The sequence below is a fragment of the Canis aureus genome, chromosome 19 (genome assembly GCF_053574225.1).
Source record: "Canis aureus isolate CA01 chromosome 19, VMU_Caureus_v.1.0, whole genome shotgun sequence".
In the NCBI taxonomy this organism is placed as follows: Eukaryota; Metazoa; Chordata; class Mammalia; order Carnivora; family Canidae; genus Canis; species Canis aureus.
Window position 1 is genome coordinate 27,784,798 of NC_135629.1, and position 22,100 is coordinate 27,806,897.

At 41.0% G+C, this 22,100-nt stretch overlaps 2 protein-coding genes across 27 annotated transcripts in view; one reads left to right on the plus strand and one right to left on the minus strand.

The window, feature by feature from the left end:
* LOC144289794 (uncharacterized) overlaps nt 1–18,341 on the minus strand; it is a 37,091-nt gene extending 18,750 nt beyond the window's left edge. For 10 of the 22 annotated variants that reach the window (XR_013357764.1, XR_013357760.1, XR_013357763.1 and 7 more), the window contains exons 1-4: nt 17,493–17,749; nt 10,051–10,128; nt 6,110–6,250; nt 1,840–1,972 (exon numbers count right to left, since the gene is read on the minus strand). Coding sequence is in view for 8 of the 22 variants with exons in the window: in XM_077858203.1 (XP_077714329.1) it covers nt 1,840–1,972; nt 2,490–2,539 (183 nt within the window). In the remaining 14 variants the exon portion in view is untranslated. The other 12 variants (XM_077858203.1, XM_077858210.1, XR_013357766.1 and 9 more) reach the window with 10 other exon arrangements.
* ADAMTS9 (ADAM metallopeptidase with thrombospondin type 1 motif 9) overlaps nt 1–22,100 on the plus strand; it is a 397,174-nt gene that overhangs the window by 105,301 nt on the left and 269,773 nt on the right. For 3 of the 5 annotated variants that reach the window (XR_013357704.1, XM_077858175.1, XM_077858176.1), the window contains 2 exons: nt 10,645–10,812; nt 17,510–17,683. Coding sequence is in view for 4 of the 5 variants with exons in the window: in XM_077858175.1 (XP_077714301.1) it covers nt 10,645–10,812; nt 17,510–17,683 (342 nt within the window). In the remaining variant the exon portion in view is untranslated. The remainder of the gene's footprint in view (nt 1–10,644; nt 10,813–17,509; nt 17,684–22,100) is intronic. The other 2 variants (XM_077858178.1, XM_077858177.1) reach the window with 2 other exon arrangements.

Genomic DNA, 22,100 nt, shown 5'->3' on the forward strand with positions numbered 1-22,100 from the left:
TGAACAGAGATACGGGAAAATACAAAATCAAGCCATGTAGATATTTGGAAGAAGAGTATTTGGGGTTAAGACCTAGAGACTGAAAAAAAAAATAAAAAAAAAAAATTAAAAATAAATAAATAAATAAATAAATAAAATAAAAAAAAGACCTAGAGACTGGAGTATGCCAAGCACATCTTAGCAATAGCAAGGAGGCTAGTGTGGCTGAGTTAGAGGGATGGGTGGTAGGATATGAAATTAGAGATAAAACTGAAGGAGAGGAACAGGGGAGTAAGTCATGGGACAAGGAAGGAAGGGTTAGGCTTTTGGAAGGATTTTTGCTAACACTCAGTGAGGTAGGAAGCCATTGTGTGGAGGCAAGTTGAGTAGAAACATGGATTTGTTTTAAAAGACTGACTCTGGCTTCTGAATTTAGAGGACGCTATCGGAGGAATAAAGGTGGAAACAGGGAGACAATTAGAAAATCATTGCAGTGAGTCAGATGGGAAAAGACCATGAGTGAGTGGCTTAGATGTTCACAGTAGAAGTGGTGGGAATTGGTGGGAAGTGGTGGGAATATATTTTTAAGGTAGTGCCTAAGGATTAGCTGAGAGTTTGGGTGTGGAATTTAGACAAAGAGAGGAGTTGGGATGACTCCAAATGTTGTGCACAGAATAAGCAGAAGGATGGAGCTTCCATTGACTAAAATGAAGGGGACTATAGGAAGGAGGAGTTTGTGGAGAAAGACCAGGACTTATGCTTTGGGCATGTTAGGTGTGAGATGCTTATTCACCATCTCATGCCTCTGTTGAGCAGAATTAGAAAGAGATGTTTGCCATGGTTAAGCATTGTGTGTAGTATCACAAAGAAGAGAGAGTACTGGTCTGAATGATTCCAAAACCAAATTTATAACTACCATTTCCCTTTTGCCCCAACTCTTGAGTTTCCATTTGAGTAGATCTCAGAATGGTGTAGGAATAATTTAAATTTGTACATAACCATCAACCTAATTTTAGCCTCTTCTAATGCCAAGTCTTTTATAGCCATTTACATTTTAGCTGGTTTTATTTCTTCTTGTCTCATCCTTTATAATGATATTTTGAGCCATTTCTTTGCCAAATGGTAAGCAGGAGGGAAAGACAAAACCAAGAATGACAAATAGTGGTTCTATCTGAATTCCCAGTAGAGTAATGCAAAGTTGGAGGATGAGCGTCTAATTCAATAATGACTAAGATAACTTTTCTCCCTTCCAATGAGGTATATTTCTCTGGATACAGACTCAGATATGTATGCAAATCTCAGTTTTTGAGGGGTATAAATATCCACCCACCAGCAAACTAATTACATAAACTACTTCCTCCCCCAGAAAAAAAGTTGTAAATTTCTCAATGTAAGATGTTTGACATGTTGGCTTGTAAAGATGTTCCTTTCATAACAAGCCAATGGAGGAAGGTCCAGATACACAGAGAAAGCAAGACTAGAAGAGGCAATTACCTGAATTTTCTCCTGGTGTCTTTCAAATGACTGATTGGCAGGTAGACTAGCTCTTGGGGAAGAGAAAACTTTAAGGGCTGGACATCGGTTAGGTAGGTGAAAGTCCAGAGAGGACCTGCATGGATTGCTTTTCTATGGATGCATTCCCAAAGATGACTTAAGCTTCTCAGGTCTGTTCCTGACCATCTGTGACACTAGCATAAGTCATGAGGGGGTGTCACTGAACATTGCCATCTTCTAACAGAATGACATCTCCATGCAGCCTCAATCATGGTCTACCTACAGAGAGTGTCAGGAAGTTCTGGTCACCATTCCCTCAGCCATAGCTTTTCCACCAATTACTCAGACACTTACTTTGTCACTCACCTTCACAACAGCTGAGAATAAGGATCCTGGCACAAATACCTCACCCACTAGCCCCCTGTCTTCCAGACTGCCTTCATGAACAATTCTGTGGCAAGCACAGAGTGTGGATCCTTGTACCATCTTCACCTCTTTCCTGAAAGATGCCAATATCATTATTTTGCCAAAGTCAGGTTACAAAGAATCAAAATAGTCAGTATGCTTAGAAATGGGGAATTGGAGGGCATGTTAGGGACCACAGGGTCTGGTGGTGAAATATGCCTCAGATTCCTGGGGGGGCACCACTGCGTTGTGGCCATGATAAAACTCACCAGGTGTTGCTTTTTGCAGATTTTGTTTGGTTTTTGGTTTTTGTCTTGATGAGGAGAAACACATAGTATTTAACATTCTTGCAGAACAAAAAGAACCTCAATTTGGATTTCACAATTTGCGTAACTAATTTCATATGCTGTTCTATTTAATGTGAATATTCATTTCCCCTCCTGTCCTATGAAGCTGTTACATTATGAGGTTGGGCAGGGGCAGCTGGAGAGCCCTGTGCCTCATCATTCTTGGGGGTGATGGGAAGTAGAGGGCACGAGCCCTTCCTACTGTGTCTCCTTATTGGCATGGCCCTGCCATTCCCCGTGTGAGGCATACGCAGGGCCACCTACTTGGCTGTAGTATTGACAGCGGCCTTCAAGCGTGCTCCAAGATTTGACATGTGAATCTTAGTGCCTTTTCTCCCACAGTCTTAGACTTTTGTAGTATTGCAAAGGCTGTCGGTGTTGGGGGGCGACGGGGATGGAAGGGTGGCCTAATGCCCCATCCGGCTGGGATGACCGTGACTCCCGCCTCTGCTTTCTTCCATGGTGTTCCCTGCCAATCTCGTGCTTTCTCAGCTCCTTTTCATGGTAATAAGTGCCATGGTGGTCCTGGACATAAACAGCCATCAGGCAGACCTGTCAACATTGGCTTTACGCCCTGAAGTCACGGCCCTTGTTTCCTGGCAAAGCTCTCTCTCCCACCCCACTCATTCTGGTTCCCTGATGCCCCCCATCCAGAGCCATTCTTGTGCTGTGAGAAGCCCTAACTGTGTTCAAACCCAGCAATTCACAAAGGGCTGCGAGCACTGCCATGGTGGAGCTGAGCAGAGCAGGGGGGTGGGGGGGGGCACGGCTGTTCGGTGATGGTGGTCACTGGTGTGCAGTTTGTGTTTCAGGACATTAAAGGAATAACCCCACGAGATGCAAATAAGAAACATAAGTAGTTCTTGAGATAATACATATGAGCAGGAAATGGTGGAGTAGAAAAAGACGTGGCATTCAGATGTGAGGTCTTTCTTTCTCTTACTCGTCTTCCTGTCTTCTGTGGCCGGGGAGACTGTATTAATAAGTCCTAGTGGAGAAGAGTGAAGAGGGCACTATGCAAGTGGAGGAATCTTTAACATTTTTGTCCGCCCTGGGGATTGCTCTGTGACCTTTGGAAAGGAAAGCTCTTCACCCATTCACACGGGTGAGATTTTGCCAAAGTCCCTCCTTCATTCAGCCAACATCTGTGTCAGAATGCTAATCTCAGACTCCATTAGTTAACTTAAAAAAAAAAAAAAAAAACGCTTACCTTTTTATCCACGCACTGGGAGATGTTCTAAAAGGCTCTGCTGAATAGAAATAGTAGCAGTGGTGATAGCGAATGCGTACTGAGGTTTACAGTGCTTGGCCACAACACCAACAGCTCTGTCTGGATGCCTTGTCCCCCTTCATTGTGACATAACTGTGTTGAGTGTAGACTCTGCTGTGGTCCCCATTTTACAGAGAACAGATCTGAGCTGAGAGAGGTTAAGCAATTTGACCCAAATAGCACCAAAGTAGAATGGCAGATGGCGTGTCAGCCTAGGATGGCCTGACTCCAGAACCTGTGCCTTGAAATGCTGCATTTTAGAGCACAACGAAGCCAAAACAGTAAGCTTTGTTGCCTGTGCTGGCGCGCATGCACATCTCTCCCTTGGTATTCTTAAGTGGCATTCTGGAACGGGAGGTTGTTACACTCACTCCTGTTCATACTGGTGCTTGCCATTCATCAATGTCAGAGGGGGTAGGATCGGTGCCTGACTTGCTAGTCCCTGTTTATCATGCTAGCTCTTTGTGAGCATAAGTGACTCAGGAGAAATCAGGATGACACATTAGCTGTGGTTCCTGATCAACATGCAGAACACCAGTAGTTGGCCACAAATCCCTGGAGGGATAGTGTTCTGTGCTGGGTATAGGAACTCAGAGTCCTAAGCCTGCATTTATTCCTTCCTTGCTGTGTGACTGTGAGTGCGCCATGTCTCCTTTCCTCTAGTGTTGGATTTGTAAGCCAAACAGATGGACTGAACAATCTTTGAGATGCCTTAGAGCTCAGACATTTGAGAGATTAGTCTTCAGTGAATTGGCAGGCCCAAATTCCCAACCCGCAGCCTTCCATTCGTGACCATGCAAAGAGCCATTCACCAGTGAACAGAAGCAGTTATTTGCCATTTGGCATCAGGCAGACCCCAGAGGGTGAATAAATGCTGAAAAATGGCCGGGAGAAAATCAGGGTGTGGCTTCAGGCAAAGGGAAATCAAGCCCTTTATTTAGGTGATTGTATGTTTGCACTCTTAAGTGTCTTTCTTCCCAGGGTCCTAAAGATGTTGTGAAGAAAGTAATAAAGCCAGAAATATTAACATTGTATAGGTACTGTCTTCCTAAGAGACTGAGGAATCAGAGGCTTCTAGAATAGTCTCAAGAGACATTTCTTTGAGGTCCTTGCTTTCTCTTGTTGCCTTGGGTAAGCCGAGATGAGCAGCTTGTTTTCTTAACCAAGCCCTTTCTTCAACGTAGTTGAAGGAAGAAAGTGGTGGTTCTGGAGCCCAGGATGTACAATTTTTAAAGACTAGCTCTGCTGCTTCCTGGCTTTGTGACCCTGGCCAAGTAATGTCACCTCTTTGGTTCTCCTTATCTGGAGAAAGGAATCCTAATAGTATCTAAGTCACCAGGTTGCCTTTGGGATTAAATGACAGAAGCCAGTGTCCTGCAGCTTGGTTTTCTATTCACAGAAAGAGTTCAATAGAAGGTAGCTGGTGTGATTTCCAATAGTTCTGTTCCAACTGGAAGAGGGGTCCTGGGGTGGCCTTTTGGAATCTAAATAATTTGTGCCAAATCAGTTCAGCATTCACACTGTGGGTCAGATGCCGGGTGGTTCTTTCTTTGTGACATTTGGTTTATAGTACGCTTCTGGGATGGATACAGATTTCATGTGTTCATTCATTTCCATAATTATTTGCTGGCTGCCTCCGGCGTGGAAGGCAGCACAGAAGCACGTGTGAGTGGCAGCTACTGTCTTTTTCCTATGTGGCAAGCCCACGTGGTTTCCAGGCCCCACACTGAGCAGTGTTTGGTGCTCTGATCCCTCAGTCTATATCCTTGTGCTTTCGTTCTGGCTTCGGTGGAAGAGTGTATGCAGACTGGTTTTGCCTGTCCTGATGTTGTGAAGCCCCTGCATACTCACTTCATCCATCACCCTAATTGGCAAAGGCAGTCCTGAACCTTGGACGCAAGCCTTGCATCCTTGCTGACAGCATAGTTTTCAGGTGAGGTTTGACTTTATGTTTTGTTAAACAAAACCAAAACGAGAATAAAATCAGGAAGAGTTGTTGTTAGTAAAAGATGCAACCAAACATTTTTGAAGTGAAGGAATTTAAATGCTCCTTTCATATTTTATGGACTCACAATGGAAAGGCAAATAAGGATTAGTACAATGTCCTCTCTCAAAAATGAAATCTGCTCACCAGTCTCAGAATGATGGTTAGCTACCTAATTGTCAAAAATTCTTCTATCAGCAGAATCTTGACTTAATTTGGTAATGGCTTGTAGTATATGTCCTTCCTCTTGGCCTTTCAGTTCTTCATTATTTCTAACCTATTGGCAGCCAATCCTGTGGTTGGAAATATGGACTAGTTGATCAGCATCCTCCATCACACATGACACATAAACAGAATCTCATGTGTCCTAGATCTCTTGGAGCTGGAAATCAACTAGATATACAAAACAATGCCAGACGTTCTGCTAGGGCTGTTCTCCTGAACCATCCATTAACCAAGCATCTGCTGTAACTGGGCAGTCCTGGTCTATACCCTGGCCCCTCTATTGCTTCCTCTAAGCCTCAGCATCACCCAACCATTGAGAAGCTTCCATCTGACTGCATTCTGTGTGCATCCCTGACCTCTACCCTCCCTTTCTTATTCCTTCTTAGCTCTTTATTGTGTCCTTACCAATTCCAGGTACTCTTTCATCTTCATATGGATGTCCAGGTTCGCAGCTGCCTTGGCAACCCAGGAGTCTCATTCTTTCTAGGTCCTCAGCCCTTCTCATCCAGGCAGACACGCTGAGGTTGTTTGCTGGCTTCTTGATGTCTGAGAGACCACATACCTCTATTTAAGTGAAACGAATGATGCAGGGCACCCCCCCCCCCAATGGCAGGGGCAGCACGCCAGGCCCTGATGTCACCATAACTACAGCTATCACTGGAGAGAGAGCAAGCCTACAGTAGAGATTACGAGCAGGCTGCCGAGGCCTTAGGTGTTGTTTTCACCAGATGAGTTGAAATGAGGTTCAAACTCATAGACCTTGGTTAGTGGCAAGTGTTGAGCCAGCAAATAAACAGAGCTTCACATTAAACATCCCCTTTGAATGGCCTCACAGAAACAAAAGCCCCAAAGCCCAGTCATTTGGGATACTGACTCTGATGTTTCTAAGTAGCAAGCAGAGATTACACACATTGTTTGGGAGTGTTGCACAAAGCTAGGGGAAAAGTATCAAGTATATTCGTTGTTTCTCCAAGGAACAAACATCAGAGTCCAGTTAGCAACTTAGGAGGCTGTTTCGGCTATACATTTAAGGACTTAAACATTCCACAGAGCAAGAACCTTGAGATATGTAGCCAATAAATAGCACGTACTAGGTGAAGCACTGGATTTAACTATCATATCTTAATGACGCACATTGATGCACAAGTCAGTGTCTGGAAAAGGCTGGAAATGATCAGATGGAAATTTCCCTCAGAATATAAGAGCTGCAACCTGTATTTATTTGGTTATCAAAATGAGAACTTCTTTAGGAAATCATAATAGACCCACTAATGAACCTGTTAGATATGAAATTTTCCACCAGCAGCTGCTTCTCTTCATTGGTAAGTTAGAAAGCATGAAATGAAAAGTGCTTGTTATGATTAGTTACCTTGAGAATTTCCTTATCACTTTTAGATCTTAATTTTAGGCAAATAATATGTGTAGTGAGTCATGCTGAAGCATTGCATTCTGTTTTCCAAGTCGGATCCATTCAAATCCCCAAATAAGAAAAATGCACGCAGGAATGGGTAAGATGCAGCTAATCCAGACATTAAGGAGATTTTAAGGCATCATATTTGGAAACTACTTCATCCATTTTCATTTTGTGGGCAATGGATGCTGGATGCACCAGGAGTGCCCCTCAAATGAATTACTATCAGTGATGTTTATAATTCAACTATTTTCCTTGTGCTGTTACTCTTCTCAACAGACATCTATCCACTTGCATTGGAATCATGTGGGGAGAGGTATGTAGATAGCATTGTGGTTACACCAGTTTGGAAATGCCAGTTGTCTCCGATCATGGTACCCGTCTCTGTGGTTATTGGGATGCTTAAATGAGACGATGTATGTATAATCTTAGAGCAGTGCCTGGTACATAAATGAATGTGAGAATGCTCTGCCTTTGCTAATTCTGCTTCTGTAGATTGCTGCCTATTTTAGACTGTCCCTCTGCAGACTACTGAATCACCATTGCCATCAACTCTCTTTTCCCCCTTTTATGTTAAAGGACAGTGTCTTTGGACCACTGGTATATTGAAATGACTATCATTATGGGTGGGTTTGCTGTAAATTCACCCATGTTCATCTGCTTACAGTTATGCCTGTATCTTTGCCCTAATTGAGCACATGTTTGCATCCATGGCTCCATATCTTTTGAGTTCAGCCTGTGTCCTACAAATAAATGCAGACTTGAATCCCAATACTGTTTTCCCATCCTTGTAAAAGTCATCACTATCCAATTGCCCATACTGCAAACCGGGGAGTCCATCTTTTTCTGCCATCTCCCATGCACCCCACAGCTGATCCACCAGAAACTATCATTTCCACCTCAAAGAGGTGTGTCTTAAATCCACCAACTTCCCCCATCCCAACACTCTGCACCTCTTTAGAATCACCATCACTGGGATACCTGGGTGGCTCAGCTGGTTAAGCATCCGACTCTTGATTTTGGCTCAGGTCATGATTTCAGGGTTGTCAGATTAAGTCCTGCATCAGGTTCTATGCTAGACATGGAGCCTGCTTAAGACTCTCTCTCTCTCTGTCTCTGTCTCTGTCTCTCTCTCTCTCTCTTAATTTCTGCCCGTCCTCCCCTTTTCTTTCCTCTAAAAAAAAAGGAATCACCACTACTTCTTGCCTAGACCAATGCAGTAGCTTCCTGAGCAGTTTCATTGTGTCCATTCATGCTGTATCCCCCCATTCCATTGTCCATTCAGTAGTCAGGGTAGAATTTTTGAAGCAAATATTAGATGATATCTTTCCCTAATTTAAAACTCTATAATGATTTTTAGATCCAAATATATGATTATGACCTATGAGCTCTGCATGGTCTGGCCCTGAGGGAAGCCTTGAGAGCCTCCGCACAACCACTGCAGCTTGCTTCCTTCAGAGCACTCATCTCTGTTACTAAGCATGCATTTATTTTTGTCAACACATGGTTCTTGTTGGTCTCCCTCATTGGCCTGGAAGCTCCATGAGGGTGAGGTGCAGTCAACTTTGCTCATCACTATGTTCCCAGCCCTTTGCATAATTTTTGAAACTTAGTGGGCACTCAGATGTTTATTGAATAAACAAATGAATTCATCCCAGGTTCGAATTATGTTCCTTTGTTATTTGTCAGAGTTTCTAAATATTAAAATTAGTCACTAACAATAGAGATTATTTTGTATGAAGGTTATTAGACCACTCGTTTGTAGGACTATTTCTAGGACTTTCACTCTAAAAACCTGCCAGAATTATGTCCCAAGTCTTTATATATATGAAAGCACTGTAGGTTGAAAGATGGTTATTTATGTTTTGGTATGAATATTAAAATTGGCCTCCTTCCTTCTACACTGTGTAATCTATTAAGATTTCCAAAAAAAAAAAAAAAAAAAGATTTCCAGTGCCTGGGTGGTGCCTGGTGGTACGGTCAGTTGAGTGTCCAATTCTTGGTTTTGAGTTAGGTTGTTATCTCAGGGTCATGAGATCGAGCCCTACGTCTGATTCCATGCTTGCACAGAGTCTGCTTAAGGCTCTTTCTCCCTCTCCCTCTGTCCTCTGCCCCCCCCCAAGTAAATAAATAAATAAATCCTTGATAAAAATTTCCAGAATGACAACTCCAAATCATCATACTCTCATAAGATAGAGCTCAAATGAAACCAACAATGTTTCCATTTCCTAAAGTAAAAGGTCACAGCCAAAACTATTAATACACATATTTCAAAATCATCTATTAGGCTACTACTGAAATTTTTGTAATGATTTGTATTTATTAGAGAAAGGTGTCTGGCACATTTATGAAAAACTTTGAACATGCTGGCTAACAGCAGTTAGATTAATATTCAGCTACATGTTTTACATGGCACCATTTATCTATGAGGCATAAAAGGGCACTTTGGTAATTTAAGTTAACAAAAATCACAAAGTTAGTGAGGGAAATAAGAAATATTGAATAGAAGGAAATGACACTTGAAATCTGTTTTCATTGCATTTTCACATTTTGCTCTTCATTCTTAAACTCATTTCCCTCTAAAAGTCAAGAACATTATATTGGGAAATAATGTGTCTTGAAAACCTGAGCCAGAAAGCTTATGATCCAAGTGGTAATGACTTCTGTAATCGCTAATGAGGCAAATGGACGTTGAATATCTCAGTGCACTCATTGGGGCCAGCCTCTTGCCTATTCCACAAGAAGCTGTCATATCAAATTTTTGTCCTGACTCCATGGGCACTTTGATTCCTAAACCTTTCTGAGAAACCTAATCTGAAATCAAAGTCAAGTTTCTTAGATGTGGTCAGACAAGGTCACATTTAAAACAGTTCAGTGAACTTGCAGATCAAAGTTGAAAGGTAATGCCTCCTTCCCCAAATTGGCACAGACTTACCTGCTAGCTTACCTTTCAGTTTCTAATGTGGCTTTTTCACCTCCTTCCCAACCGACTGGGAAAATGAGAGTTTATCCTCTGAAAAATGGTAGAAGAGTTCCTTTAAATCACTTAATTAGGAAATTGGACACACTTATATTTTGGAAATGTACCTTTATCCAAATCAGTGAATCACAAGGCATTTTGTTGAGGAAGTATCTTGATCTGAGATTGCATAAAGTGAGATGTGCAGTAGGAATCCATACGAATTCAGAGTAGGACTTAAAATCAGAATTTCATGATAATTTCTGGTTCATTGGCTTAATTTTTGGCCTAAATTGTCAGGATTGCTCACACTCTTGAAGGACCCAAAATAGTATGCAGGATTGCTGCCGTAATGCTACGGACATTTTTTTTTCCCCTAATCCTACCTTCTTGCCATGTGGAACCTTGAGATATTACCCAAAATGGCTCTGGAAAAGGGGGGACGGTGACTCGTATTAGATATAATCTTAACATCTCAAAAACTCGGGTTTTTATCAAACTCCGTGTGATGTGAAAAACAAACATCAAAAAACAAAACAACAACAACCTTGCCATTGCTTTATATTTCAGTGTTCTGTCTCTTGTGGTCGAGGGCATAAACAACGAAGTGTTTACTGCATGGCAAAAGATGGAAGCCATTTAGAAAGTGATTACTGTAAACACCTTGCTAAGCCAAATGGGCACAGAAAGTGCAGAGGAGGAAGATGCCCCAAATGGAAGGCTGGCGCCTGGAGTCAGGTGAGCAATGCTTCTCCTCTACGACTGCTTCCTTCTTAGCTTCTGCCACGTGGCTGACACCACTGTGTTGGTTGTGTTTCTCAGAGGGGTGCTTGGGGACGGGGAATGGAACGCTCTTTCTGTCAGCATACTTGTTAGCTGTGAGACCTTGGGCAAGTGGATTCAGCCCCAGGTGCCTTACCTAACACCTACAATAGGATGGTTGTGAGGATTAAGTTCTAAGTAGTGGTGGGTGTAGGTGTCAGACATCCAGCACAGAGTAGCCCTTCAATAAATACTTTGCTAATGGCATTTTTGGTATCATCCACCACTTAAAACACCACCAACTCAGATTGCAGTAGAAAGCTTGACTCTGATCACCTGGCAGGAATTGGGTCAAAATTGAGATTTGCGAAGAAAGGGCTGTCAGTATGATTAGTGGCTGCTTCTCTGCTCGTTTGCTTAGTTTGCTTACATCACAACAGAAGTAGGCGACAGAAGAAGTTCTCTCACATTTTCTATCTCTGTGACCTTGGGTGATCTGTTTAACCTTCCTGAGCCTACTTCATATAGCTCTTAGGAGGATTTAATGCAATAATGAATGCCGAGTACTTAGTTCAGAGGTCTTAAATCTAAGAGGCTCTCAAGAGGAATATTTTGTTTAGATGAGTGTGATATGTATATCGGATGGGAAAGGGGGGTAAGTTCCCAAGAAAGCAATCACAGACTCAACTAATTCTAAACATGTGGTAATCTGGTCCGGAGCTGGGTGAGTTTCCCTGTTGTGTTCAACAAGGAACTTCAGAAGCTTCTATTTACCTATAAACAATTGATGTGTGAACCAAAGTCTCTCGCACATAATCCTTGAAGCTGATCTCTTCACTCTGCACTTACACATTTTCTCAGCTTGGTTGAGGGTGCTTGCTTGAAAATAATAAGTTGCAGTTTCATCTATTCTGTATCTAATGCTGCTCTTCTGCTCTGTTGATTGACCTCTGTGAGCTTTTACTGAATCTGTGGTTCTCCTATGCAGTGGAGAATCATACAGATGCTCCTAAGCATCAATTGAAAGGTAGGTTCCAGGTTGGCAAGGTCTAGTTTTGGTTCTTTCAGAGCCTGGATCTTGATGCCTAGAGCCTCAAATAAGCCTTGGAAAGCTGTGTTAACATGGAGAGGAATTGGAGATTCTCCATTTCGACATAACTAATGAGAAATTCCTCCAGAAATGTGAATTTTTCTTAAATGCTCTGAGCTGACATCATTGTCCCACATGTCTCCCACCCCCTCATAGGCCACTTCACAGAAATGTAAAACATGACCTGCATCATTCTGTAGCAGAGTAGCCTCATCCTTCTCAAGACCTCTCTCATTATGATCATGTGTGTTTGCATTGCTGTTTTAAATCAACAATCAAAGCATCAGTGCCAACCAGAGCTAGTTCCTCCTCTGGCTTCCCTAAGGGATCAGATTTCAAGGCAGCGTTTCATTTTGGTCATCCTTAATGGTTTGTCTAAGTGACTGCTGTCATCTGTAACTTCCAGCCCTTTTATTTGTGGAGCTATTCAATTCATGTAAAAGCCCGCAGCTAACATTATTGAAGATACTGCACTAATTAGCTTGTCCTCTTGTAGACTTTCATGCTCTGTTGCTTTTCTTTATGTTTCTTGGCCTCTACTTATCTATTTGCATCATGCCCTGAATATTAAGTTTAGAGCATGGAAATGATGCTCATTTTATAGGCCAATTTATTCAATATAGAGACGATTAAAAGAATCTTTCACTCTTTATTGGTAAACACAGAGTGAGTTTTAGTCCAGTATTCTGTGATCTTGTTGGGAAGTCTGAAATTGCTCACAAAGCTGGGATGATTAGGTTTGAACCCTGGGGTTGTTTTTTCTTTTTTTTAAAACATAAGGTAATAGGATTATCAGAATGCTGCCACAGAAAAGACTGCACCTGTTCGAAATGATTGCTTAGAACAGTCTAGTCACCTTTGTACAAAATGCAAGTAAACACAGTTATGTAATAGTCTGTGGCCAGCTTTGTAATGCCCTGATTTGATATGTAGAAATGAATTATAAAAGCAGGCACGACAAGGTGCTGCATAGGTAAAATCTGATTTATACAATTTAGCAGTATGCCTGGAAAAATCATCAAATGCAGTGGTTAATAAAGAAAGACAGTCTGCATGGTCAAAGATTATTGGCTTATTAATGATCCATTGGTAAACAGAAATATCCCTAAGGCAGTGAGATTGAAGCAAGAATAATGATTATCTATTTGCAACAATGTTTAGAAGATTTTATGTCTATCTGGTCCTTCTGCTGGTACTATATTCTGGTCATCTCGTGTTCAAGGTAGGAAGAGTTAGTGCTATTTCTCATCATGTTGAAATGTCTGATGACAATAGAACATAGAGAATATTGGAATTGGAAACTAGTATAGCTGTATTAATCTTCATAGTCTCGCCCTCAAAACTGATGCTTTGAGATTTAAAGTGGAATGTTTCATTTCTACATCTTTTGAAAATCTTGAATTTGTCAAGGAAATTTTTCCAATAAAAGGAAAGTTTATATTGGAAAACATCCTCAATAAAATTTTAAAGCATTTTTTCCTAGAAGTTCACATTCAATTTGTTTAGATGCTTCTGATCAAGGGATAAGGGATGCTCATGAAATTTTAAGACAAAAATCAGCATCAAGTTCTTGATTCAGTTTGATAAATGTGAAGGCTGTGTAGTCCCATGATAACAGAAACATTCCAGAGTAAAAATTGTTTAATCTATGCTTATAAAAAGGTTTTTTAAAAATGAAAATCAGAGGTAAAAAGCATAAATGATCAGATTAGAATAAAAGTAACATTTCATCATCACTCATCAATCATAAATTCACTCAGTCTATTCCTTTCTCAGTCCTGAGATGCTTGTCTTTTTCACACTTGAACCCCTCTGTTGCTCAGAATGAGTCTAACAACCAATGGAATGCCATGATTTAATTAAAATAGCCCCTTTTTTCTCAATGATACAAAATATAATGCTTTGTCTTGTAATCAATGGTGTCTTAGATTGAGGGAAATAATTAATTTTTGAAAGCTCTTCACTGCTAATGCCAAAATGGAATCTGGCAAATTGCATTATGAATGCACCAGCCATTTTTGGTTAGAATTTTTCTTGTAATTACAGCTTGGTTGCGGTGGCTGATTGTGAAATATTCTGCAAGTGTTCAATGCAGAAACATGGCAATGTGTAGCTTGTGTCCTTTGAGAAGTCAAGGAAACCACAGGCACATAGTCAGTGATGAGAAAGAAAGTCGCTTTAGTGCTTTGTGCTCTCCATTTTTTTGTTTGTATTTGAACTGTAAGCATTGATGTTGCATTGTTTGAATATAGGGTTCTCACCCACACTCTTGCTGACGTAGGACAAAACACTGCATCATATTAGCACCATATTTTCAAACTGGAAGCCAGATTCTAATCTACAATAGCCATGGTACATTGCCTAGGGAAGAATTCACTTTGACTGCTTTTTGGTTTGTTTTTACTGGAGTAGGAGCGATTTTCTCTGTTTTTTTGCATATTTGTGCAGGACCTCCCTAAAAGGTTTATTAGGAAGAATAAAAGATGTGTTCTATAAAATGCTTAGCATGCAGCTCAGCTCTCAACTAGATTCTGTGCTCTTGGGACATTTGGCCATGTCTGGAGACAGTGCTGGTTGTCACAACATGGTGGAGGATGGGAAATACGACTGGCATCTACTGAGTAGAGTCCAGGGAAGCCACTAAACTTCATACCGCAGATACAGGACAGCTCCAAGTAATAAAGAATTAATTAGGTTGAGAAACCCTAGTACAGAGAAGCCTGCCACATAGGAAGTGATTAGTAAAAGGTTGCTATTATTATTGGGACTGTCATTATCTATTAAAGTTGTTTCATATGGTTACTTTTCAAGCCAGTCCCTCCTCTAAATAACATCACCACCATAATTTTAACATTAGGACTGGAGAAAAGTGTGTAAAATACTTTCCGGTGTTCAAGTATATATTATGATTCTCCACACATGGAAAGTTGCAAAGAGATTCTTTTTGTCTGTGGAAATCAGCATTGAGCTCCTCCTGGAAGTTGGTGAGTTCTGCATGCTAGCATTGCACAGTAGCGAGGAAAGAGATGAAACGTAGCTTCCAACTCAGTAGTTCAGAGCTAAAAACATCTCCTTTCAAACCTGCACATTCCATGTTGGAATGACGGCAAGGGGGAACACATTAATAGAGACGGCTCAACCTCTTTACCTTGCAGATGTGCTGCATCGAACCAGAAGCATTAAGCACACATGTATACACACCACCACCCTCACCACCTCCTGGGGCATGCGAGGTCTTCCTGATGCTGTTTTATTCATGGGGTTTCCCTCCACATCTCTAAGACTTTGCCAAGCGAGTGTGGCTGGCTCTGTATGAAAACTGTCGCCTCCCTGGAGCCAGCACAGGAAGACAGTTGAACACTGAACACGTGCAGCGCACTTGATTGTGAACAAAGATGACCGTAGATGCGGTATTCAGAAAGGCAGCGCTCATACCTTACGTGCATTTAAGTCCCATCAAAACTTGTTTCCTTTCCAAGCTGCCTTTGACCTTATAAAAATCAGAAGCCACCATGGCATATTCCATCATTGAGCCTTCCTGTGTCTTTATTTGCCTTTTTGAGAAATTATTGAACACTGGAGGGAGCGATGTTTGGTTAATGTTGGATACTTGTGGCTCTTAATACCTTACCTTCTTTGAATCCTAAGTAATTTACTCAATAACAAGAGTATCAAAAAGAGGTTTCATTTACTTAGAGATTGCATAGTAGACATTCTGAACCTCTTAATGTTTGTTCCTTTTTCTTTAGGTTATAAAAACATTATGAGATTTTGAATATGTATCAGCCCTGGGCCGTGCTCAGACTTGTTTACATAATTATTCTTAGTCTTTCTTTGCATTTCCATTTCGATACACTGTTCTGGGAATGTGCTCTTTTATATGGAAGATCCCACATTCAAATAGCCAAAAAGTTTTTTGGTTGTCATTGTTTGTGGTCAGTGATGATGGTGTTGGAACCTTTCTATCATTCATGCAGTGACTCCCCCAAGTTAAAATTCACTCATTTCCAGAGTAATCAATGGGAAATATTATACATGTAGCTCCCATGAGCATTAAATAGTCATTCTCTATAGACAAGGCCATGACTTGTCTTCAGGAGCCCTCCTGTTCCACCCAGGACATAATGACTTTAAAAGTCTGGTTTCTTCTGGGTCACAAACTCATTCAATCCAATTAATACAATTAAACCCAAACAATAGTAGCTATGTTGCCTCAAAATATTTCCTTCTCATCAGCTAGCTTTGATGTGAACGTTCAAGCTCCTGCCTGGCACAGACTCATCTGAAATGATATGATTTACCAAGCAGCCCTCTAAATAGTATCAACTATTTTCTTAAAATCTGAAATGCAAATAAAATTAATATTCAGCAGAATCCATTGGATGTGCTTTTCGCTAGTAAATTCCCATTAACCTCAGAGCGAGATGAATCCTGCGGCAGGTTAATTGGACAAGAATACTTTTCCAATTGAAAAGATTGTGATTCTATTCTTGAAGACTTCCTCTCAGAAATATGGCTGTTATGTATGTTAAAGTTGTTTTCTCAACGGCAGACAAATTAATGGAGGCTGAGCTATTGCAAAAACTTGGTAACAATTTTTAATAGCTCAATGTAATAATATGCTGTTCTTTCCAAGCAAATGTTGCCTGTAGTTTCTAACTGTCAAAACCTTAATAAAGACAATAATTCTTGGCCTGCCCATAAGTGAGATTATGAAACCCAGCAATGAAGAAACCATCAAAAAATTAATTTAAAGGAAAGTTAATTGCAGATTTAATATGGTGTTTTGCAACTTGGTCAACAAAATGTTTTAGCCTGATTAACAGTATTTTTCAAGGACTGGAAACACGACGCCTGCCCGAGGAAATGGTTTTTCCTTGTCAGCGTTTATTCTCCATGTATTCATCTGAAGTTGTAAATAGGCACTAATACTTCTGTGAATTCAGTAGTTTAAAAAAATATATTTTCCTCTATCTCCAGGAATAGGAGCAAGGGAAGGAAGAGATGGAAAAAATAATTCTGCTTATAAGGCCCTAAAAGCTCTAGTGATTTACTCTCCTTGAGTTATACTTTTAATCTGCCAAGAAATTCTTCTTGTACAGCAGCTCTGTGTCTCCAATTTTTAAGAACCTCTAGTCCTCTGGGATAGAAATCATTTGGGGGTTTTCATTTCACATGGCAGCACTATTTATTTCTAGGTTGTATTAAATGTTTCATAATGATCTGTCCCAGCCTCTTCAATCTCCAAGAGTTTGGGTAACTTCAGAGATTCCCCACGACTGGAATATTTGTCTCACTCACAAGCATTGATAGGCAGTAAGTTTGCAGATTTAAAACATTATCTCAGGTCCCTTTCATTGGAAATTAGAAAGCTTTGTAATAGTGGTGAAAATCATTGGATTAGGAGTGCATTCCCCATGACTGTGACCCTCTCCGCCCCTGCCACACACACATACACACACACACACACACACACACACGCATACATGCACACACATACACATACACACACACACACACAAACACACACACCCTCCCCACCAAATGACCCAAAGCTCCCACTTACAGAGTCTTTCTTCTCAGTGCTCTGTGTCCTGCGGCCAAGGCACACGGCGGAGAAACGTGGGCTGTCAGATGGGAGCACACAAAATAGCCAGAGAGTCCGAGTGCAACCCGTACACCAGACCGGAGTCGGAACGCGTCTGCCAAGCCCCACCGTGTCCTCTCTATGCTTGGAGGGCAGAGGAATGGCAAGAAGTAAGTAGAGCCATGAAGTGGGCACCTGCCAGGCATTTCGCTCAACCCCCTTGCAGTCATCACATCCGTTACCCTGAAATGACTTCAAGCACGGTGACAAGGCTGGCTCTTTCCCAGAAGGTTTGCTGTCAGACAGCAAGCAGTTCACTCCGACCAGGGTGGGGGAGCTCCTCCTTTTTATGCAGTTCCTACGTCTGTGTTCCTGAATGTTCCAAGTCTGGCTGCCTCCAGAAGAACGGTATCAGGCCGTGGGCCAAATGCATACAGCTATCTTTCATGAAAGGAGGGGAAATAGAAGAAATATTTTTAAATATATATATATCCAAAGCCGGTCATTCTGTATTAGTTCAGACAGCCGCAAGGCAGAGTCCAGGTAGGACCTACTCTGTGTTTGTCTCCTTTTGTGACTTTGGCTGTCAAGTAGAAGACAGGGACTCTTTTGAAGCCCTGATTAATTAAGTGAAGCATTTCCAACATTTAAAAAAAATAAAGATGGAATCTGAAAAACAGCTCAGTTGGTGCAGAAATAGATAGACTTGTTTTTCTTCCTCTCCAAGTTAATGTTTAGTTAAAGAAAACACTGTGTGTCCTGGGAGAAAAGTCTGGCCAGGAAAGGTAAGGAGGAAAGAACCTCTAGTTCCAGAACAGAATACATTGTAGAAAGGGGGGAAAGAGTATAAGAAAGCAAAACTGTGTCCACTGACATTAGAATGAAATAAAAAGTACATGTTGTAAACGGTTTAGAGATATGAATAATAAGGCAGGAATTTCCCACCAGGAATGGTTTTTAAAACAGGGCTGAACAGTGCATGGCACTGGGCTCGGTGTTTTATGTTCATCACCTCAATTAATCCTTTGAAGCACTAGGGAAAGTGGTTATCACTATCGTCATCCCATTTCACAGTCAAGGAAACTGAGTTCTGAGAGCCAATGTCATCTTGTCCAAGTGTCACATGCCCAGCAAGTAGAAGGAGCAAAAGTTGACCCTAAATTTGAACCATTCCAAGATACTACCACTGCATTAAAAAAAAAAAAGTACACAAGTGCTCATAGCAATACCACCTTATTTTTTTCCTTATTTTTTATTGAGATATAATTGTTATATAATATTATATTTATTTTAGATGAAAATATGGTGATTTGATATATGTATATATTATAAAACAATTACCACAGTAAGTTATTGTTTAAAATAACTTATATTATGTTAACATCAATCACCTCACATAGTTACAGCTTTTTTTTTCTAGTGTGAGAACTTTTAAGATCTATTCTCATGACAGCTTTCACATTATACTCCCCAAGCTATATATTCTATCCCTGTGACTTATTTCTCTTATAACTAGAAGTTTGTATCTTTTGACCACCTTCACCTAATCACCTAACCCCAACCCATCACCTCTGGCAACCACCGATCTGTTCTCTATATATATGTTTGATTTTTTTAAGATTCCATATATAATGAAATCATAGAATATTTGTCTTTCTTTGTCTGAATGATTTATCATTCAGCAAAAGCCCTCAAGATCCATCCACATTGTCACAGATGGCAGGATTTCCTTCCTTTTATGGCTATTAAATTCCATTTTTTATATATACTTTTTTTAATTCATTCACCCATCAAAGGATACTTCAGTTGCTTCCATGTCTTGATTATTGTAAATAATGCTGCAGTGAACATGGGGGGGGGGGGAGGAGACATCTTTTCAAGTTAGTGATTTTACTTCTTCCAGATAAATACCCAGAAGTGGAATGGCAAGATCATATGGTAGTTCTGTTTTTGATTTTTCGAGGAATCTCCATACTGTTCTCCATAGTGGCTGTACCGATTTACATTCACACCCACAGTATGCAGGGGTTCCCTTTTCTCCAGACCCTCACCAACATTTGCTATTTTTTCACTGATAGCTGTTTTAGCAGGTGTGCAGTGGTATCTCATTGTGATTTTGATGTGTATTTCCCTGGTGATTATCAATGGTGAGCACCTTTTTCTCTATCTGTTGGCCACTTGTATGTCTTCTTTTGAGAAATGTCTGTTCAGGTCCTTTGCCCATTTCTAATTTGATATAGCCCCACTTGTTTTACTTTTGCTTTTGATGCCTTTACTCTTGGTGTCACAATCAATACAATTATAAACAAGACTGATGTCAAAGATCTTACCCCCTATATTTTCTTCTAGGAGTTGAATGTTTTCAGATCTTTCAGGTTCAGGTCTTTGATCCACTGTGAGTTAATTTCTGTGTGTGGTGTAAGGTAGGAGTCCAGCTTCATTCTTTTGCGTGTGACTGTCCATTTTCCCCAACACTATGGAAGAGACTAGCTTTTCCCTCATTGTATATTCTTTCCTCCTTTGTCGTAAATTAATTAACCATATCTGTGTGACTTTGTTTCCAAACTCTATTCTGTTTCATTGATCTATGATCTTGTGTCCTTTTTTATGTCAGTGCCATTCTGTTTTAATTACTACGATTCCGTAATATGGTCTGAAATCAGGGAGTGTGATGCCTGAGCTTTGTTCTTCTTTCTCAAGATTGCTTTAGCTATTCTGGGTCTTTTGTGGTTCCATACAAATTGTAGGATTGTTCCTTCTATTTCTGTGAAAAATGTCTTTGGAATTTTGATAGGGTTTGCGTTAAATCTGTAGGTTGCTTTGGGTGATGTGGACATTTTCACAATACTAATTCTTTAGCCCATGAGAACAGAATATCTTTTCATTTATTTGCATCATTTTCACTTTCTTTTATCAGTCTTAGAGCTTTCAATGTTCAGGTCTTACACCTCCTTGGTTTAATTTACCCATAGGTGTTTTATGCTTTTTGATGCAGTTTTGAATGGGATTGTTTTCTTAGAACCACAGAAGGCGATCAGCCTTCTGGCCCTGTCTTTCACCCTCCAGGTGGATTGGATCCACTGTTTACAGTCATCTCTTTTCTTTAGGACTCTCATTCCCTCTGCCTACTCACATTTTTTTGCTTGTTTTCTTTCTATACATTTTTTTTTTTTTTTGCTTCCACCATGCAGTGGTGGGGAGGAATGGCTAAAGTAGTTAAATTTCAAATTAATTGCACTTGAGCCACACAAGTTATTGGGAATGCCAGAGGCTTGATTTTTCTGATCCTTGGGCTTGTCACGTGTAGAATGGCAATGATAATAATAACGATGCAGAGCTGTCCTGAGACATTTAGAGACGATAGTGTGGTTTGGGGATTGATAATATTAGACATGGGAGGAAGAAAAGACTCCCTGACCTCTGCCCCCCTCAGTGATACCTCTTGATTCTCTTTGTAGTCTTGTTTCTGACCTACCACTGCCTGCTTTCCCCCTCTCCCTCTTCATCTTGTGCCAAACTCAACCCTGTGTAACTCTTCCAAGGAACAGAAAGTAAGAGAGTGTTCTGAAATGAATCTAAGCTGACTGCTCATGCTTTAGCCAACTTTTGAAAATGCTAGAGCCAATCAGGGAAATGCCAGCCCCATTTACAATTCCTTCTGAATTCCAAAGAGTGGAGACCTTGCCAAATCTGCACGGAGGAGGTCGCTTCTCTGATCTTACAAAATATGCCTAGAAATGTACATCTTTGCATGCGCTATGCAGATGGATTTTTGAAAATCCTTGCTCAAATGTTGCTATCAAGCTCCATAAGAGCAGAACACCTAAAGGGGTAACCTGACCTGTGGCCATATTTAAAAGTTAGAGGTTAACCATTTTCACAAAGACAAAAAAATCTTTAGGCAATGAGTAGATTTCTCATAGTTACCCTCCTGCAACCATGCTTTCTCACCTGCCTGCAGCCCAAGTGCAAAGTTTGAGAAAGGTGGGCCTGGGTGATAAGAGAGGATAGAGCACTAAGGGATGCCCTCACTTGACCCTGGATTGGTGGCTGGAGGAGGGACAAGACCCAACAAAAAGCCTTTGTTCCTTCTCAGCAGAGCATGCTGGTGGCCCTTGTAGAATGTCCTCAGAGCAACAAGACTCAAGAGTGTTGATAGCAGCCGGGCAATCACCTTAGCAGGGTCAGATCCCTGGTCCTGATTGCCTGTAGGCAGTTCTTATTTATGCCTAGTAAAGACCTGGTATAATTGTTCATTGTCCCTAATTTCATGATCAAAGGTATCCTTGTTAAACAGCAAATTGGGTAGAATAGCACCCTTCAGATCCTCCTGGATCACAGTGCTCACCCTCCTCTCTTCTTACCACCCCTGCACCCACCCACTCACTCTGCTATCATCTTCCTGAGACCCACTTTGCACAGACATGCATCTTGACTTTCTTCCCTTCCATCAGGGACACCTTGAGCTGATGTCAGTGAAGATGCCAAGGCCTAGCCTCACAGCCAAGGCCCACTGGATGGGGTGTGCTGGAGGCCTCCTACCCCAATACAGGAAATTCTCTTCTTGGCAGTTCTTGGCAACCACTT